This window comes from Pleurodeles waltl, chromosome 5 (genome assembly GCF_031143425.1).
Source record: "Pleurodeles waltl isolate 20211129_DDA chromosome 5, aPleWal1.hap1.20221129, whole genome shotgun sequence".
NCBI classification, from domain to species: Eukaryota; Metazoa; Chordata; class Amphibia; order Caudata; family Salamandridae; genus Pleurodeles; species Pleurodeles waltl.
In genome coordinates this window covers 1419637353-1419657241 of record NC_090444.1, presented here as the reverse complement: position 1 = coordinate 1419657241, position 19889 = coordinate 1419637353, and the positions used below count along the sequence as shown (strand labels likewise).

The 19889-nt window shown below is 43.5% G+C and overlaps 1 protein-coding gene across 7 annotated transcripts in view; it reads left to right on the top strand.

Annotated features, from left to right (window-relative positions):
* Positions 1–19889, top strand: part of RIMS1 (regulating synaptic membrane exocytosis 1) — a 2255956-nt gene that overhangs the window by 1462928 nt on the left and 773139 nt on the right. For all 7 annotated transcript variants that reach the window (XM_069235695.1, XM_069235694.1, XM_069235701.1 and 4 more), the window contains one exon: positions 1797–1859. In XM_069235695.1, coding sequence (XP_069091796.1) covers positions 1797–1859 — 63 coding nt within the window. The remainder of the gene's footprint in view (positions 1–1796; positions 1860–19889) is intronic.

Genomic DNA, 19889 nt, shown 5'->3' with positions numbered 1-19889 from the left:
AACATTGTTGCTGGGCTGCAGAGAGCCCTGTGCACATGTGTGTTTGGCCGGCCTGAGATGGCCGGCCAAACACACATGCGCTCTGAGGGTAGTGCACAGTGCACTCCCCTCTGCTCGTCACCCCCAATGCCCCACCCCTTTCACAAGGAAGGGATAATAAACACAGTTTATTATCCCTTCCTTATGAACGGATTTGCAGTGGCTGCTGCTGGCAAGGGGGGGATGATGCTCCTCTGCCCTTAGGGAGGAGCCTCCCCTGGAATAGAGACCCATTTTGTCTCACTACGACTATGATCAGATAGAGATCTCTAGCTGCAGATTCCCTACCTTTGAGTTTCCGTAGGCATCAGACTGGATCCAGAAGATTTTTTGTGAGCAGTACCCCTGTACGCCAGTAGGTGGCTTTGTTCTGATCCATGCATTGTCTTACATACTGGTAGTAACATTGCGGTCACCTATAGATACGCCACCTCAGCGCACAGATGTCAGTTCTTTTCTATCAGTGACAGTTAGCACCGATCTGGGAAGAGCTACCCCTCTGTCGGCTTTTGACTGAACTTTTTTGATGTTTTGTGGAATTCTTTTTTCAATGTGTCGAGGGTGTCTTTGAGGAAGACAGGGTTTAACCCATGTGGCGCTTATCACCACGCTATGTCAGTTACAGATGCCCATTTGGTCTCTTTATGATGTCTCGAGCTTGACCACGACTCCAAGTTGTACTCGGACTGCTGGCCATGACACTGAAGGCTTTGAGGGAGCAGTCCCTGAAACTGCTAGCAGCCCGGAAGTTGACACTGCATCAGTAAGGAATCTGTGGCTAGATATTTGGCTTGATTTAGAACTCAGCAGACAAGTTACTCCGTCACGACGGTGGTGGAGTAACTCAGCCGCCGAGTTCTAAATTAGGCCCATTGTCTCTACCAGATAATTTGTTACCGAAGGTAACTAACTTGTTATACAATAATATTAATGTTTTTTAGAAGCATAAGGCTATGTAGCACAGCTGAATCTGTCTGTCGCTAGGCCAGACCTAAAAAATGTCAGCCAATGCCTGGCAATATGAAGGAAAATATATATGAGCATGATTAAAAATTATTGCTTGATGACGTAGAGGAAAGATCAATGAGAGCTTTGATCATAATGAAGGGAAACTACAGGTTTAATACTGGTTAAAGCTGGGATTTGGAAAAGGTGTGGAAACATACTTAGATGCAGAAATTAAAACAGGGATATGAATACAAATTGTTTAATAGGGTGCTGAAGTAAGTTTTACAACCCATGTCCTTAAGAAATTGTCAGAATCCCTTGTTTCGATAGAGCCTAACTTGCTTATTTTCATTAGTGGCTTAAAAATTTACCGATCTGATGTTATTCTGCAGTATAGTGGCCCTTTCTTGCTCTTGCTGAAATCAGTAGTAAATGGAAATAGAGTACTCCAGAATGGGCCCTAAGCAGAAGGGTGTTTAAACCATAGAACGTGTTTGCTGTAGAACGTGTTTGTGTCAAATTCTGACACTTTACTTTCTATACAAAAATGCATCTGGGCCAGTAGTGGTGTAACTTTGTCCTGGAAAAAGAATTAGGGGGCACGAATACGCGAATATGCTAAACATTTAAGATTTCAATCATGAACAATGTATTGCACCTTTACCATAATAGTTTGCCATACACGTACTCAATATTTGCCGGATTTCACATTTTCCTTATTGCATCTACATATCGCTAACATTATTCATGAATCATCTAATGCCTCATATTTGTATCTGTTTCAATCACCACCCATGCTGTCTGTGCAGTGAGCTTCTAATGCTACCCAGAGCTAAACGAGGACGAAGCGCAGAGTGCCTACATACAACCAGGTAATGGCATAATCTAGTGTTCATGTTTTGTTAATGGATGGTTCATCTATTCTGTATTCGGTAAGCATACATAGGGTCCTGTCATTGTTGCTACATGTGTTTTAAACAATTAATGAGAAGGCATCTGCAAGACAGGGAGATTTAGTTTCAGCACTTTGAGCATTACTCGGTCTTTGTCAACTGCATCTCCACGCTGCCAGCATGTTCTGTCTATGCTGTAGTGATGTGTTTTCGCAGTACCAGTCTAGTCACATGGATCTAAATTGTGCTTCAAATATTTCATGGTGCTTTCAGAAAACCCTGGGGCATTACTGTATTGGCATATGACTGGATTCTGGAAAGGCCTTTAGCATTTGAGGCAGAATTTAGTATGGTCTTTGCATGGCACTGTTTTGTCTTTGTCTTTTTTTATGTTTTGCATAGTACATTTATGTTTTTATGTGTTTTCATTTTATATTTGTGTTTTGTCCGCTAATACGCACATGTCAGTACTACAGTAACCATAATTTATCCATGTGCCTGTAGAGTATATTTGGTTAAAGAGTACTGTGGTGGTACAGAATTCACATAGTTAGTCAGAGTTGGGCTTGGAAAGTGGTATTTGCACTTCTGGCATGTTACAGTGCCCCATAATTATTCCAAGAGTATATAATTATGGTTTTAGCTGCTTCGCTGCACTTGATCAGGAAAGATAACATGGCAGGAGGATTTATTATAATGTTTGTCAATGTGAGAAACTGGGTTCTTGTTTGACTGGGTTGTGAGCTGAGCAGCAACCACAATTCTTGTTAGGGTATAAGCAAATCTTTTGGTAACCTGTGCTCACCCTCTGGTAGCTTGCAACAGAGCAGTCAGGCTTAAGTTGAAGGCAATATGTAATGTATTTGTGCAACCCTTCAAACAGTAAAACAATGAAAATACCACACAAAAAGGATCCCACACCAGGGTAAAAAATAGAACTTAATTTAATACATAAAACAAGACCAAAACAATAAAAATAAATATGTCGAACTTGAGTTATGAATTTTTAAAGAATATACTATAAAACAGTTCTTAGAAACAAGAGGCTCGAACCCAGGAATATCTGGTTGCACCAGGCTGGTACAAAGTAAAACATTCAGGCTCACCACAATGCAGTATGAGCTGGCTATAGGGATCCAGGTAGGCCATCTGAACCAAAGTACCGTAAATACTAGTTGCGGAGCTTTGTGTGGGTCTGAAACTAAGATGCGTCATGCTGCCGGGGTGATGCGTCGGTTCTAAGATGCAGTGAGGCTGTAGTGTGTGATCCTGATGCATCTACGTTGAGGACCCTATCGACGGGAATTGTGATGCGAAGACCAGTGTTGAGGATGCATGGTGATTTTGAGACAGTGCATTCATTCCGATCCAAGCAGTAGCAGTGATGCAGGGCACTGTCGACCAGACTGCCGTCAATGAGGAATATGAGGAGCTTGTGCTGTTTAAAGCATCGAGCATTGATGGTTCTGAAGGTGATACGCTGGCTCCAAGATACTGTGATGCAAGTCTGATGCATCATTTCTGACACTTTAGGAGCGGTGATGTGCTGTTGTGCTCCTCGCAGCAGTGTCGATGTGTGGATTCTGCTCCTGCATTAATGAATGTATCAGTTCCACTAGAGCAAGCACCATAGGCCCACTACCAAGGGTTCAGGACTGGGGCGGCACCACTTGTCAGGGCAGACTCATTAATGGCAGAGTCTAGGTGCAAAAGTAGGGTGGTTGGAAGTCTTTTATGACCTGAGACATCAGATCAGGAAGCAAGCCAACTAGCCCTTGGAGTCACTTCGGGTTGGAGAGATGCAGGTCCAGTCCTTCTCACCCAAGCAGGGGAACAGCAGGCTGCAGGGCAGCACAGCGAGGCGGGAGTACAGCAAAACAGAAGTCCAACAGCATGGCAGTCCTTCAAAAGCACAACAGTCCTTCTTCCTGGCACAGTATCCACAATTCCAGAAGTGTATTGAAGTGATGGAGTCAGAGGTCCAGTCTTCATACCCAGTTGGGCATTTGAAGTGAGGGAAACTTCAAAGATATACCTTTGAAATGCACAGAGTCCCTGACCTGGCTCCAGACTCACTACAGGGGGTTATGCAGCCCTTAGTGTATGGGCAGGACACTGCCTATTTAGGTGCAAGTGAAGAGGGCTGTGCCCAGCCCCTCCCTCCCATTTTGCCCAGAATAGCCCATCAAGGCCCACAGGGTCACACCCAAGCTCCCATTGTATGTGGTCATCTGTGAGGAATAATCAAAGCTCAGCTGTCAGGCAGTCCAAACAAGTGATCAGAGACAGCCAGCAGACACCAAGTGGCTAAAGTAAGAAAATACCAACTTTCAAAAAGTGGCATTTTCAGAATTGAAATTTAAAATCCGACTTCATCATAAGTCAGGGTTTTAAATTGTGATTCCAGAGACACCAAACTTGGAGGGGTTATATTTTCCCTTTGAAAGTGACACTATAATAGCATAATAAGGGAATTCCAATGTTAACCTATGAGAGGGATGGCCCTTGCAGTGGTGAAGAACACATTTAAGAGTTTTTCACTGCCAGGACCTGTAAAATCTAAAAGTACATTTCCAACTTTTTAATTACAATGCACACTACCATTGGGGCTGCAGAGTGGTAACTTGTATGTATTCAAAAATAAAAGTTTGGGGCTGGCAAAATCTTTATTTCGCTAAGTCAAAATGGCAGTGCAAAACTTCACACACACAGGCTCTGCAATGGAAGGCCTGAGACATATTTAAAGAGCTACGTAAATGAGTGGCACACTCAGTGGTGCTGACTCACTAGTTGCATATAACTTACAAGCCCTGGGCAAATGTAGTGCACTTTACTAGGGAGCTATAGGTAAATTAAATATGACATTTGAGGATAAGCAAATTTTGCCATGTTTTTGGGAAAGAGCACAAGTAAATTTTCACTGGTTAGCAGTAGTAAAGTCAGTAAAACATGAGGTTTGAAGGCAAAACATGAGGGGAAACCACACCAAGGGTGCCAGGTCTAACTGTCAATATCAGGCTCTGCTTGTGTATTATTAGTTGAAAACATATTTCACATTGCTACTATTTTTCAAATATGTACAGAAAAAAAAACAATGTTACTATATTGATTTGGGATGCTTTACTTTTTCTGGGACTAACATAGAAATATTCGCCCATGTTCACATATGTCATAAATAAATGTATAAATGCATAAAAGAAGGACTGTTGCATCACCAGGGTCAGTAGTAATAATTGTTAATGATTGGTGTAGATTCTCTTCTTCTCAGAACTGGTTTCTGTGATGTCCCAAAAGGACAGCTGCACAAGGATAGCACAACCATTCAGCATTCACTATTCAAGAGAACACTTTAGATTTTTCTATTCAGATCTCTTTTATGTATTGGATTTGAAGTAATCAGTGAGGATTCTTCTGCTCAGTGCTGCAATTTAGATAAGATACATCTTTATGGATTCACATCTATAGAGCAATTAACACACTACCCATTTTACCAACACAAAGTAGTCAAGATACAGTTAGCATGTAAACCAAAACTTAGTATTATTCTGGGACATCTTTTAGTATCAAATAGAGCAGCATGCTGGTGTAGTTCTGGAATAATGAGTACAAAATATAGAGTAACCAAAATATTGGGCCAAACTAACAACAGGTAATATATGGATTGTATATAACTAACTTTACATGTATGTACTTTGACAATATATATTTATATTTAATGTACTGAGAAGTAGAGTTAAAAATAGTAAATCTGTACTTGCCCATATGCACTTGCCACCTCGATATTTGGGTCACAATACTGTGGTCTCTCGATATTCTTCGCTTGATATTTCGGCTACAACTTAGTGATCTAGAATGCAGTAGAAATCATTAATTGGTATATAGTTTTAAGTGTTCACATTTAGCATTCCAACCCATTGTTTTTTTTACTCACAATTCCATCTCAGATTAGACCTAGCTATATGCAAATCACCTTTGGTCCTGCTCCAATGGGAACATTCAAGCTGGAACTGTCAAGCCAAGTCCTTTCTGAACCAGAACACGGGCAACATAAGACAGATTTTTGCCTTGTTGGCTTTTTAGCTCTGGTGTGGCTTTATTCTAGTAATCATGGGGCCTACATGTGGGCATACACTTGTCCAATTAGGGTGTAACATCAAACACATCAACAGGGATGGCAGGAATGCTTGCAAATAATCTAACCACTGGTAGTCACTCAGGGTAGCATTACAACCCATTACTTTGTTGCCCACTGTGACACCTCAGATTAGAACCAATTATATACAAATTAGCCCTGATCTTGCTCCAATGGGAACAGTCCTCTCAAACCAGAACTGCCAAGCCACCCACATATATTTTATAGAAATATATTTTTGCCAGGAGCAACCCTGTTCTCTTCCTGAGCTGCTGTTAAGGAACATTTGCTTTGACATGTAGGAAAAACCTATTTTTATATGTTCGTAGGTCACCCATAAGGGGTACCTTGAAAGCTCACTGAGCAGTCTGCTAATATGAAACATAGGTCACACTACATATTAGGGTTACAGTGCCGTCACAGTGAAATAAGAGCAAATAGCCATTTCACTTTGTAGACCTTGCAGTACCTTTCCCTAAGTAAGCTTGGATGGGATTAACATTCTACTTCACTACCTCCACTCAGGAAAAGGTTAGCAATAGCTTCAAAAATATTTTCTGCTTGATTTCTGAAATCCAGTCTGATGGTGAAATCAACTTTTCCATAATCTAAGCAGAAAAGTAGATTTATAAGAATGTATTTTAGGGTTTTTGAGACAGAACTGGCTCAAAATTAGTTCTGCCACTCATCACTCCTCCAGAACTGGAATACACATATTTGTTTGGGACAGTTAACAATTCTGGCTCAGATTACAAGGGCCTGCCTCTGAGTCCAGAAAGTGCCTGTGGGTGTTACCTGCTGATCACTTAGGAGGGATTAGCTATCTGGTAGTGGACAAGACCACTTGGCAGAACAAAGGCCATATTTAGCCCTCTCTGTTTTAGCTAGACAATGCCATGGACGTCCGAGATACATTCCCAAGACCCTCCCAGACAGCCATGCTCCACTCACAGAAGGACCAGGGGCCTAGACACCTTCCCTGAGAATTATTTGGGGTTGCCGGACTGACCAGAAAGACTTTTCCTAAAACCTTGAATAGATTGAGGTGTAGTCATTGTTCCAACCTATGGAGAACCAAGAAAAAGGGCCTGATTTAGATCTCGTCAGAGGGATTACTCAGTTGCAGCAGTGGTAGATATCCCATTCGCCAAAATCGAAATACCATCGTTTTCTATGGTATTTAGATTTCAGTGGACAGGTTATCTGTCACTTTTGCAATGGAGATACCCATCCACCGAGATCTAAATCAGGCCCAAAATGTTTTATTTTTCCTAGGATGATCACACTCAAGATGGGCAATAAATGTAGATCTTCCTGCTCAGAACTTTTTGCTGCACTAAAAACTGGTTCAATAGGACCTCATGGTGATGATATCTGTCCTCATGGACACCTGTGTGTAGCTATGGCTTCCATCCTTGCCCTTCTGGAGTATTTCAACTTCCCAAACAGTGACTTAGGTGGTCATTTTGACGTTGGCAGTAAAAATCACCTACTGCCAGAGTGATGGGTGCCAAAATGCCACCACTGTGGCTACCATCCGTCCGCCATATTATGAGCACTGCAGGACGTCCACCACAAGAAGGGCGGAAATCCAGCGGTGTTCATGGTGGCAGACGGTGGTAAGGTGGTGCTGCTACCACCAGCACCGCCACGCCAGTAGAACGCCGCCAGCCATATTATGACAAGTAATAATACGTCCTGGCGGTGTTCTGCTGGCGGGGCGCTGCTGGCGGTATCAGCACCCCTTCCCGTTCCCTGCCGGAAGACCTCCTCGCTCAAGGTAAGTTGGGCTTCCAAGAGGGGAGGGGGGATGAGAGGGCCAGGGGTGTTGTGTGTGTATCTGAGTGTGTGCATGAATGTGTGAGTGAGTGTGTGAATGCATCTTTGTTGTGTTGTTTGCATGGTTGTATGTGTGTGAGTGAATGCATGTAAGAATGGTGAAGTGAGTGCATGTCTGCATGTCAGTGTGATTGTGTCTAAGAATGTGTGTGAGCATTTCTGAAATTGTGCATGTACAAATACATGAATGCCAGTGTGAGTGATTGGGTGTATGCGTGGTGTGTGTCTGCAGCTGTGTGCATGTATGGGGGTGTGTGTGTAATGATCCTCAGGGGTTGGGGGGGATCTGTGTGTTTGGATCGGGGTGGGAAGTGTATTTGAATGTGGGGGTGGGAGGCTTTGGATGGAGGGGGTGTGAGGTGTGTGTTGGGGTTGTGGGGGAGCCACCTACCAGTGACAGGGAAACATTTCCCTGTCACTTGTAGGGCCTACCGCCATGGTTTTTGTGGCGTTGCTAATACCACGAAAACCATGGTGGTAGGCAGGCTCAGAATGCCGCCGCCGATACTGTGCCGGACGCCGGGTTGGAGATTGATATCTCCGGCCAGGCAACTGATAACGCCATGGCGGTATGAGTGGAGAAGTGGCGGGTAGGCTGCAGTTAAACTGCCATTCTCATAATGTGGCGGTATGTACCCCCAGCCTGTTGGTGGTACTACCACCACATTAACACTCACCGCCGGGGTCATAATGACACCCTTAGTCTGAAGGAAAAACCTTGGACTTCTGTGAGTTAGCAAATTAAGATGGCCCACAAAACACCCTTGGAAGTATTAAAATATAGGTTTGCCCTTCTTGGAGCATTTGGCACCTAAACCAGTACCTTCAGCAGGAGCTCAACAATGACTTCTCTGTTTTTTTAAGCTGGTTTGGGAATTACATTGTGTTTTGTTCTTTATTTTAAAACTGTTGTTGTGGCTTAAGCTTAGCACCCAATTCTCAATGGATTACCTGGTGCTTATGCCATACCTACCAGGCGTACAGCAGAGATTGTCTCAGAACTTCATTCTGACAATAACAAAATTGGGTTTATTGAATTTGTAGGCATACCTCTTTCTAAACAAATAATCCAATTTCTGCAATCAGATCTTAGTCACCTAAATAGTATTAGTGTGGAGGAGAGTGGAGAGAAAAATAAAAAGAAACAGAGGTCCTCAGTTACCTCTCCTACCTTGTCTGCTTTTTAATGCATTTCACAAATGAGGTATAAGAAAAACAGGAGGAGTGACTAACTTCTCAAATGCCACAATGAAGGATTTTAGGTAGGCATGGTATTATCTGATCAGCCAAGAATACGTTGGGTCTCTGTTAGTCAGAATGCAGTCCATTCAGTGAAAGGGGTTATTTCTGTGTTAATATGTGGTGCTCTCATTCGATCGGGAGCGCCCATTTAAGGAGCAGTTGGTCACTGTTCCAGCGTACAGGAGAGGTAACTTGAAACTTGAAAGACGTTTTTAGATAGTGCTTAGTCATAAAACAGTTGAATGCCATATTAGGTATATGGCAGATTAGGAATGTCCTTTTTATGTAAGTTACAGGTGAAGAGTAATGGCAGGACAACCAGGGGCAAGAAGAGATTGTTATGTCATGTTTACACAGATAGGTCAGGTGCATAGATTAATCCCTCATATGGGATATGTCAAATACATAATTTAATAGAAACTAACTTGTTAAAGGAACAAAGTACCTTGGTCCTCGAGTTGAAAAATATAACAGAAAATGATAATTTAAAGATAAACATATGACCAACTCCAAAGTAACTTTTTGACAGATAATAATGTGAACATTTGATTAATGAATTCCAATAGACAAATGTAAGAGTCATCATAAAGAAAGAGGGGATTCATTTCAAGTTATTTATAGTGAACATGATATAGAGTAGTAAAGTGTCTGCTGTTAGGGAAAGTGTCAAAAAATGCTTATACAAGAAGCTTAACACAATGTAAACTGGGAAATAGCATGAAAAATTCAAATCAGGACATAGATGAGCATATACGTGCAGACCCGGGAAGAATTGATAAAGAAAGATGTACAAAAAGTGGTGGTTATGCTAGCCAGTAATGCATGTCATGGGCAGAATTAAGTCCATTGTTAATGCTGTCTAAGAGCATGCACCATTCACTTTGTTTCAGGTGTAAGGGTAGGCCCCTGTTGCTACTCCTAGACGGTATTTTGATTTGTTGAATAGAAAAATGTGAAAATTGTGGTCATGTGCATGGTATTTACAGTAATATTCTGAAAGTGGGTTTCCAACATTAAGCTTGTGAATGTTACAGCAGTGCTCTTGTATTTGGTATTTTAGGGAGTGAATGATGGTTCTTATGCAGTAGTTTACATGGGCACATTATCAAGTAGACAACGTAAGAGCTGGTGCAGAAAATATATTTCTTGAGTCAGTATTCTGTTCACTTGTAGTCATGAAATGTAGTTTTTTGTTGATTTCTTGTTAACTAACAAAACAGTTTAGAACACGTAGAATTCAGGCGGTCTTACCAGCACAAGTATTTGGGGGGCTGTCACAGAAGGTCTATAAATTCAGATTTGCAAAGGGGGTCCTTACATTTGTAGGGTTGAGACAGCAAGTGCATTCACCAGTGCATGCCTCTCGCTTGCAAGACTCTATTGTGTATAGTAAGGGGCTTGGAGCTTGCCTGTTGCATACCATTTGTTGACTTGTGTGGCACTCTGCTTTACAGCATCGTAATTCGCCACTGCAGGCCTGGCATCATTTCCGTTCCTCTGTGTGGAGCAGAGACTCAGCACTGATTGATTCAACTTGATCAGTGCCTGTCTGCTGCTCCTGACGTGATTGAGGTACTATTTTGTTCTTTTTAACTTCTAGTGCCCTGCAGACAGAAGGCATATAAGTGTCAAAAACTTTGCCAGTAGGACAAACAAAATTGCAAAGTTTTATTTTTTATTGCTAACTTTCTTTTATTTTGCAAAGCCGTCTTTTCTCACTTTTGCTCATGTTTTCTTTTCTTTTTACTTGTGGGCGCTGATCTCAAAAGATGATGATAATCCTGTTCTAAATATTTCAAAGCAACATTGTTTCTTTACTATGTGTAATTTCTGAAAGGATGCTTTAGCACATAATCATGCAATAAACCCCAATCCACCCCACTCCAATCTGCCCCACTACAGTTCACTTCTCCCCACACCAATATACCCCACCTGTAGGAAACTGGCACTTGTTGCGGTTACTGCCCCCCCTCCCCACACACACGCACCCTTTTTGCCTGATATTGATGCTGACTTGACTGAGAGTGTGCAGGGATCCTGCTAACCAGGCCCCAGCACCAGTGTTCTTTCCCTAAAAACATACCATTGTTCCCACAATTGGCACACCCCTGGCACATAGATAAGCCCCTTGTAAAGGGTACCAGTGGTACCAAGGGCCCTATGAGATTGTAGATTATATGTGTTGGTGGGGAGAAAAAGGCAAAGTCGACATGGCATCCCCCCTCAGGGTGCCATGCCCACAAAACACTGCCTGTGGCATAGATAAGTCACCCCCCTAGCAGGCCTTACTGCCCTAAGGCAGGGTGCACTATACCACAGGTGAGGGCATAGCTGCATGAGCAATATGCCCCTACAGTGTCTAAGTCCATTCTTAGACATTGTAACTGCAGTGTGGCCATATTAAGTATATGGTCTGGGAATTTCTCAAAACAAACTTCACACTTCCATAATTGGTACACTGAATACTGGGAAGTTTGGTACCCAATCCTCTAGTGCAGGACTGACTTGTCTGTGCCAGCCTGCCACTAGCAGATGAGTTTCGTACCACATGGGGCGAGGGCCTTTGTGCTCTCTGAGGCCAGAAACAAAGCCTGCTCTGTGTGGAAGTGCTGCACACCTCCCCCTGTAGGAACTGTAACACCCGGCGGTGAGCCTCAAAGGCTCAGGCCTCATGTTATATTCCGCCGGGGCACTCCAGCTAGATATAGATGCCTGACCCTGGACAAGCCCCCAGTTATGGTGGCCAGTTTGGCAGGAAACCTAAGAAAAAGGAGGAGTGACCACTTCAGCTGGGACCACCCCTAAGGTGTCCAGAGTTGAAGTGCCCCCCCCCCTGCATAATCCTCCATCTTGGTTTGGAGGACAGGGACCAATAGGGCTAGGAATATGCCCCCCTTCCCAAAAGAATGGTACACAAAGAGGGTGTACCCTTTGAAAGCATGCCTTCAGGACTGATTTTGCAGGCCTGCACAGTTGTAGCCTAAATTACCCATAGTGTCGAAAAGACCAAAAGGATTGGATGGCTAATTTGTAAATCAAAGCATAATAAATAATGGATTTAGACTGTCCATAAAGTAACTGATATCCCATGGTTTATGCTGTAGCAGTCTTTTCACATTTATAAAGGCCTGCTAAGGCATTTGTATGAGTTAAAGTAATACTTTTTGAAAGCTGGCTTTGGGAAGGACTAGCCAAAATATTGCATTATTTAGCAAAATTCTAATTCATTTTTTAACATGGAGCTCCAGTAATTATGAAAAGTTTCATCTTTTCCTCAGCCTGCAGAATCAAAAGACTGGTTCTGGAACTTTCCTTCCGTTCATGTGACAGTAATTAATGCTCATAGTTTTGGTGATGAAGTGTGAAATTACTCTGTGGGAAGAACAAATGATCTTTAGGGCCAGATGTCCTGCTAACAGAACTCCAACAGTAAGGCAAGAGGAAGTTAGTTACAGAACTGCCACTCCTAGTTATCTGGAAATATGAGAGGAGGGAAGGGCACAGATTGACACAAAGAATCAGACAAGATATCTGAATGTGGCCTGTTTACTCTATACAGGTCTCTGGTGTGAGCATGATGCTGATGACGCCCTGCTAAGTGATAGCGCATAAAATGGTGAGAAAAAGGCAAACAGGTCATGCTAGAACTTATTCACGTCACCTACAGAAATGCATGTGGGACAGCTCTTGTAGTTGATCATTTAGGGTAGTGGCTTGAGCCTAGAATTCGAGCGTGTTTCTGGCTGGGAAAGAAGGGAGGTATTTTATTGTCATACACCAGTCACTGGGAGGGCTGAGATGAGCTTAGTACAATGGTTCTCGTGTCCATTTTGAAACAGCCCAAGTATAGGGCTTTTATGGCTTATTTCCCTAAATGAGACAGGAAAACCTGCAATAACTGCAGATAGAAAACCCAACTGAAGCAAGGGTCAATTATCTTCCTAAATGCCAACAAGACCCTACATGCCAGATGCACCTCTAACCATTTGCGCATAAGCAGACCCTAGCCCCTACCCCTACTATACCTCAACATATACCTAAGCAAACATGATAGACAATACTAAAAGGAAAGGCATGCTGGCTTTGTCAAGGGTGTCACTGTACAGTCAAAAGCAGAATGTAAGCCTTTCAATGATTGCAAACGTTTCAGAATGGTATCCAAACTAGGTAATCACTTTTAGCTTCTCCACTAACATTTTGTTCCTAATAGCACATACCAACGAAAGTAAACGGCACAAACTATTGACTTGTTCTTGGAAGACTTATTTGTACCATCAACCCGGTTACCTAACAACTGCTGACCCAGAATTCAGTGGGTCTGTGCACTCCATAACTGTTAAACCAAAGCCCAGCGCTCTATGTGTTTAAAAAATAAACAAAAAAGACGTGTCACTCGATTTGTGATCTAGAATGCTTATTTTGTCAGAATTTGAAAACTTGATACACTTCTGTTTCTGGATGGTCACCCAAATTAATTGTGCCTCCTCTGCCCCACTGAGGGCACTGAACACCAAGTATGCAACTTTTTAAGTCAACGTGCGACTTGTTGGGTTTGCTCTTTGTACTGGAGGCAGGCTTTGATGCAGCCTTGGGAGTATTTCTGGCAGGAAGATTTTTCTCCTTCTCATTTCTAGTTTCAATGTACTTTTCCAGCAGTATAATTTCAAGTGGGCATTCCTGCTCTTGTGGGGGCCAGCACTCTATATCCTGTGGAACATAGGGGAGCTCCAAAGCAGCCCACCCCCCATTGCACACCATCCTGAAGCAGGCAGGATAGCTAGGACCTTTCTCTCATACCCGACTCTTTCTCCCCATGCTGCCAGATAGGGTGGGAGAGTCTGAAATGTGGGAACCCTCCTCCTCGCAACACCAACTTGCCAGATACTTCTGGAGAATATAGTGGGGCAATTTCCCACCTCTAACGTTAAGGGTTTTTATGGAATTCTTCAGTGTAGTGTGACGCCGGTCTTTAAGTGCTGGTCCATGGGGGAGGGGGTGGTGATGCACTAGGCTACAAGGTCCCTCAGGGTAATTTCCCGATCCTGCCTGGGATCAAATGATGTGGGCTGGTCCCTCCAACCCTCAAGTCACAACTGAAGCACACAGGATGCTGCGCACAAGCTGCTATGAAAGAAAAAAGATATGTCTGGGCATAGTGAGCTACTTTGGATGTGGTTTCTTGCACCTGGACGCACGCTACAGCCAACTGAAGTGTCTATTTATTTGTAGATGCTGTTTCTGATGTAGCTGACAATTCTTTTAAAACCCTTGAGCATGTTGCTGCCTTCTTCTCTGCAGAAGTGTGGCTATGAGACTCAGGACCTACCCTCTTGTCATAGCTATTTTCCTCCCCAGTGCCCTCAAGACATATATGTTGCTGCATGTGCACTCCCCAAGGCCTTCTTCCACTTGCAGGGTGCCTGTGTGCAGCCAGCACCTGGGGTACTCCTTCTAAGGACACCCTCAATCCTGGGATCCGTTCAGAGACATCCAACGGGACCTCCTCCTTTCAGGGTCCCCAGCAATGCACCCTTCATTGTCCCGGCAGGGAGATGGGACACCAGGGCTAATGGCTCTGGGACATAGTGCAAAAGAACTCAAAGAAGTACAAGTATACTGAGTTCTTCCACTCCATGCATGGGTCCATCCATGTTTCAGGCCCTTCCTTCTTCTGTTTCTGCTCTTCTTCTCAAAGGCCCTCACGATGGTTAGGGGTGTTAAAATAGAACTGGAGTTTAGTAGAAAGCTGGAATCCCTATCCCGTCCAGAAAGAATCATCACCCATCCACAGCTTGCTAACTTTTCCTGGGGGTAGCCCCTGGACTGTCCAAACCCCCTTACACTGCAACCAGGAAATTTCCACAATAGTGATTTTAACCACGGTTGAAAAAGACTGCCCCTCCGAGCATGACTGCCCCAGCCAGAACTGGTTTCTTCAAAGGGAACCCCTGATATCCATTGGTATTGGCAGAATTCTACTTGCCCCTTTTTTGTGTCTGTGAAAACAACATGCCTATACTTGTCATAAAAACAAAGCTAATGATCTTCTAGAGATGTTTACCAGAAGAAGGTTAAATGAACCTATTGTTTAAAAATGTATGCAGACCCGCAGAGGCAGTAGTTTCAAACCTGATTCTCATTAATGATGGCTCAAGGAAATGTGTTCAGTTTTCAGAGTAAGTAAACAAGTTCTCATAGGTCCAAGCTGACTGTCAATTTGCTGACGGCTCACAGGAAAATATAAGGAAAGTCAAATGAATGTTTTGCCCCATTGTGCCTATCAAAACTTGCATTTTTAGGCATTGTTGGCTTGAAGTATAAAATCAGTTGAAACATTACTGATTGCACATCAGGCAAAAAATTCAAACACTGGAGGTACTTCTCAAGGATAAGCTCTGTTGGCTTCCTGTGGCCTCCAAGACACAAAGCATGCAAAGACATGTTTCATCAAGAAACAGCGAACTAATAAACTCTGTGACCTGAGCTAGCGCTCTGACTGAATCCAGTACTCTTGCATGAATCATCCCCGTTGTTGAAGTAGGAGTCCCATGGTACCTTAAAATAGCAGTATAGAGAAACTTTCCTTACAAAATAATGTTAAAGTGTAGTCACTTTCACAGCCTATTTCCATCATTAGAAAAGACCCAAAGTACAGCCACTGAGGCGACAGCACCCTCTAGAATCCTCAGTACAGAAGCTCCAGTCTCTCATATTTTCTGCTGCACGTCGTCTGATGGGAGACTCCCTGAGCAGTGCTCAGTTTTTTCCTTACTTCAGCTTCTGAAAGCATCAAGATGTCAGATGTTCAGAGAAGGGGCTCTTCAGATCCTGCAAAACCTGTGTGAAGAAGAGATTACATGTGGATGACCCACATAAAAGCTGTCTATATTGCCTTCATTCTGACTACAAACCTAGGGATCGCAAGGTATGCAGAACATTCTCTACTAAGACTTTTTAAGACAGAGAAGCTCAGCTTCTTTTGTGGCTACATAAGACAAAGACACAAAAATATATACTTCTTCAAGAGAAAGCAACACCTCAATCCACTCTCACAAGAGGGCAAGGTTTGAAGTCCAAGGGACCTCTGAGGTAGCTAGAAAGGCCCTAAAGTCTTTTCACCATGGGTCTTTGACACACATTGGCAAAAAGGACAAATCTGCTAAAGTCTCCACAAAAACTGTCTCGTCTGAGCCACTAACTCCGTCTCTGAGGTCCACAAAGCATGTTTCCACCTCATCGTCAACGATGCTGTCATTGGCGATGATGACAGTAACTACTGCATCATCGACGAGGCCTGCAACAATGATTATGACAATGACAACCGCCGTCGACACACCTATACCATTGGCTAAGATTTCTTCATTGACGAAGACTCCACCGCCAACTGGACCATCGTCAATGAGACAATCGTTGGTGAAACCATCATTGATGAGACCGTCATCGACGACTCCACCGTCAATGGCATCGTTGTTGACGGCATCTTCGTCAATGGCAACAACATCAGGGCCAATGTGGCCTCTGTCAATGACAACCACATCTTTACCATATATTCCCGCCTCAACTACATTGTCGACGAAACCTTCAACCTACATCAAAGTCAGCAAGACATTTCTGAAACCAAAGGACACCTCTTCCAGCAAGGTATCGCCATATCCTTCAAGTACTCTGCTAGATCCGGAGGACTCTGATGCGGAAGGTCCGTTTGGCCCAGCTCATAGCCCTCTTGAGCTGCAAGTAAAATGTCAAGATGATGATGATGATGATGAAGGAGATTACTCCTGTTCCGGACAGTATTATACACCACAGCCTACTCATAGGTATCCACCATACCATGCCTATAAAGAACACCCACGAGACGAAATATCGGTACCGCTTCAGTTAGTCCAAGATCTGCAAGCTATGTTGCAGGATTACCGTAGATGCTTACCTGAACCATCAGACAATGTGCCACCGCCTCCTCTTCCAATAATTCCTGAAACACCAAGGCTCAACCCTCTGCCAGTGACACCAAGAATGACTTCAGCATCATCAGTTGCAGCACTACCAAGGGATGATCCTATGTCATCTGACAATGACAGGGAAAAAAGTGAGCTACAGGACATCCACCCACCTCAAGACGAATGGGACTCTTATCTTATTCCCATGCCCTCCCCTTCAGTGCCGCATCCGTCGGACCCCTCGCCTGAAAACATTGGGGATTTGGCAGGAAGGGCTGCAGCAAGATTCGATTTGTCTACTACAGTGAAACACTCAAAATGTTCCCTGTATGACTTCAAGAAGCAAGCACGCAAATCTGTTTGAGCCATTCCTTTAATAGATCACATCTGGGAAGAAGGCCTCAAACTGATGAGAACTCCAGCAACTGTAGCAGCAGTGGTACCTTGCATAGATAAAAAATATAAGGCCCGTAAGGATTCTCCTTCTTGCCTTACAGGTCATCCCAAGGCGGACTCAGTAGCCTCACAAGCAGCACAAAGGCATTCCAAAAACCCTTTTACCCCAATCTTCACTCCACCTGACAAAGAGGGCAAATGCTTAAACAACATTGGTAAGTTTTTCTCCAGTATGTCTGCCATCACAGTTTGTGCGGCTAACTCCTTAGCCATCTTGGGCCGCTACCATAGACAAATGTGGTGAGACATAGGTTCCCTTTTATATATAATACCAGAGGACAGGAAGTCGGAAGAGTGCAAGATATTACAAGAAGGTGAACGCACGTCCTCTGAGATACTAGATTATGTGATGGACATCGCCTTCACCGGATTCAGGCAACTGGCAGGGGCTGCTGTTTTGCAGAGATAAAGATGGCTCCAAGCAGCATCATTCAGGCCAGAGGTGCAGTCAAAAATACTGTACATGGCATAAAATGATGAGACATTATTCGGAAAACATATTGATGATGCGGTACTCGCCATCAAGACAGACCCAATCACTGCCAGGTCTTTGGGAACACTACAATTCTGCAGGTTTCCCTTTCGCGGAGTAAGAAGTAGTGGCCTTTCAACCAGCAGAAGAGGCTAACAGCAGTATGATCAGCCTTTTTAATTGTAATTTAGACACCCATACCAACAGCAACCATATTGCCCACCACCATCAGCAGCCTACACTAAACAAGCGCGGCAGAGAAGGTACCCCACACAATCCAGGGTCACCGTCCACAAACAGGGATTTAAATCCAGTGCCAGATACCACCAAATCCCAAGTAGTGGGCACAAATATTTCAAAACACCTTTCTAATTGGTGGGAAATAACTACGGACAAATGGGTACTAGATCTGATAACCCATGACCATACCTTGGAATTCATTCAAAAGCTGCCAAACATACCCCCAAAAGAAGAGCTCCCCCTTGATCTTCACTTATTATAAAAAGAAGCTCACGTTATGCTCAACAAGGGATCGATCGAGGCCATCCAGCCAGAGAGGCACAGGTTTCTATTTTAATTTTTTCCCGGTAAGGAAGAAATCAGGAGATGGAGACCCATTATGGACCTCGGACAACTCAACAAATTTCTCATGAAGCAATAATTTTTCATGGCTGCTCCAATAGATATCCTGTGTCTCCTAAACCGTGGGGATTATATGACCGTTCTCAATTTACAGGATGCATATTTCCACATTACCATACACCCAAATATTGCTGTTTCACTGTAGCTCTCGCCCTTTACCAATTAAAAGTCCTCCCATTTGGCCTCAAATTTTACAAAATGCCTAGCCCCAGTTGCAGCAGCCCTCAGAACATGCTGTCACAAAATATTCCCACATTTGCTAAAGGCACCAACAACCCCTCGAGAGGCCAAGGCCACAACAAATTGTATGACTTTGTTCCACAATTGGGGCTTACTTTAAACCTTCAAAATCAATAACTATCCTTCTACATGAGATCACCTTTCTAGGATCCATCCTAAATACCAAGCAAGCCAGGCTTTTATTACTACAGAAAAACAGCTGAAGTTAACTCAACTGGCTCTCCCGATATGCAGAAGAAGGTCCTTTTCAGTGCGTCGCTTCAAGTCATTATTAGGAATTATGTCCTCTGCAATAAACCTTGGTCCTCTAGTACGCCTGAAAATGCGTCCTTTACAGGAGGAACTTTAAAAACAATAGATTCAGATAGAAGGACCCCATAATGATAACTCTGAGAATGATCCAGGCGTTGGACTGGTGGATTCACATTCCTCACATCTCCAAGGACCTTACATTCCTACTGTTGATACCAGACTTCACCGTCACAACAGATGTCTCTCTGAAAAGTAATCTCCAAGACTTACAAATCCAGGGCAAATGTTCCCTCTCACAATGGTCAATGTATATAAACCGTTTGGAGCTCAAAGCCATCTTTCTCCCTCGCCAGGCCTTTTTACCTCACCATCAAGGATCCTCAGTGCTGGTACGCATGGACAACATGACCAGCATGCATTATATATGCAAACAAGGAGGTACAAAGTCGTAAACACTATCTAGAGTCACTGACTAACAGCACAGAACATCACTTCGAGAGTCGAACATGTGTCAGGGGTAAGCAACACCCTGGCGGACACACTCATCAGGTCCATGGAGAGTTGTCAGAAATAGGAGCTGGATCAGGAAGAAATGCACTAAAGTTTTCACCTTGGGGCAAACCAGAATTAGACCTCTTTGCCACACACGAGAACAGCAAAAGCAGTTTCACACCAGTCGGCACCCACTCCTGGGATCATGGGGGAATGCCCTTTCAATAAGATGGTCTGGGATATTTGCTTACACTTTTCCCCCTATCCCCATGAAACAGAGAGTGCTCAGAAAGGTGAAGATGGAG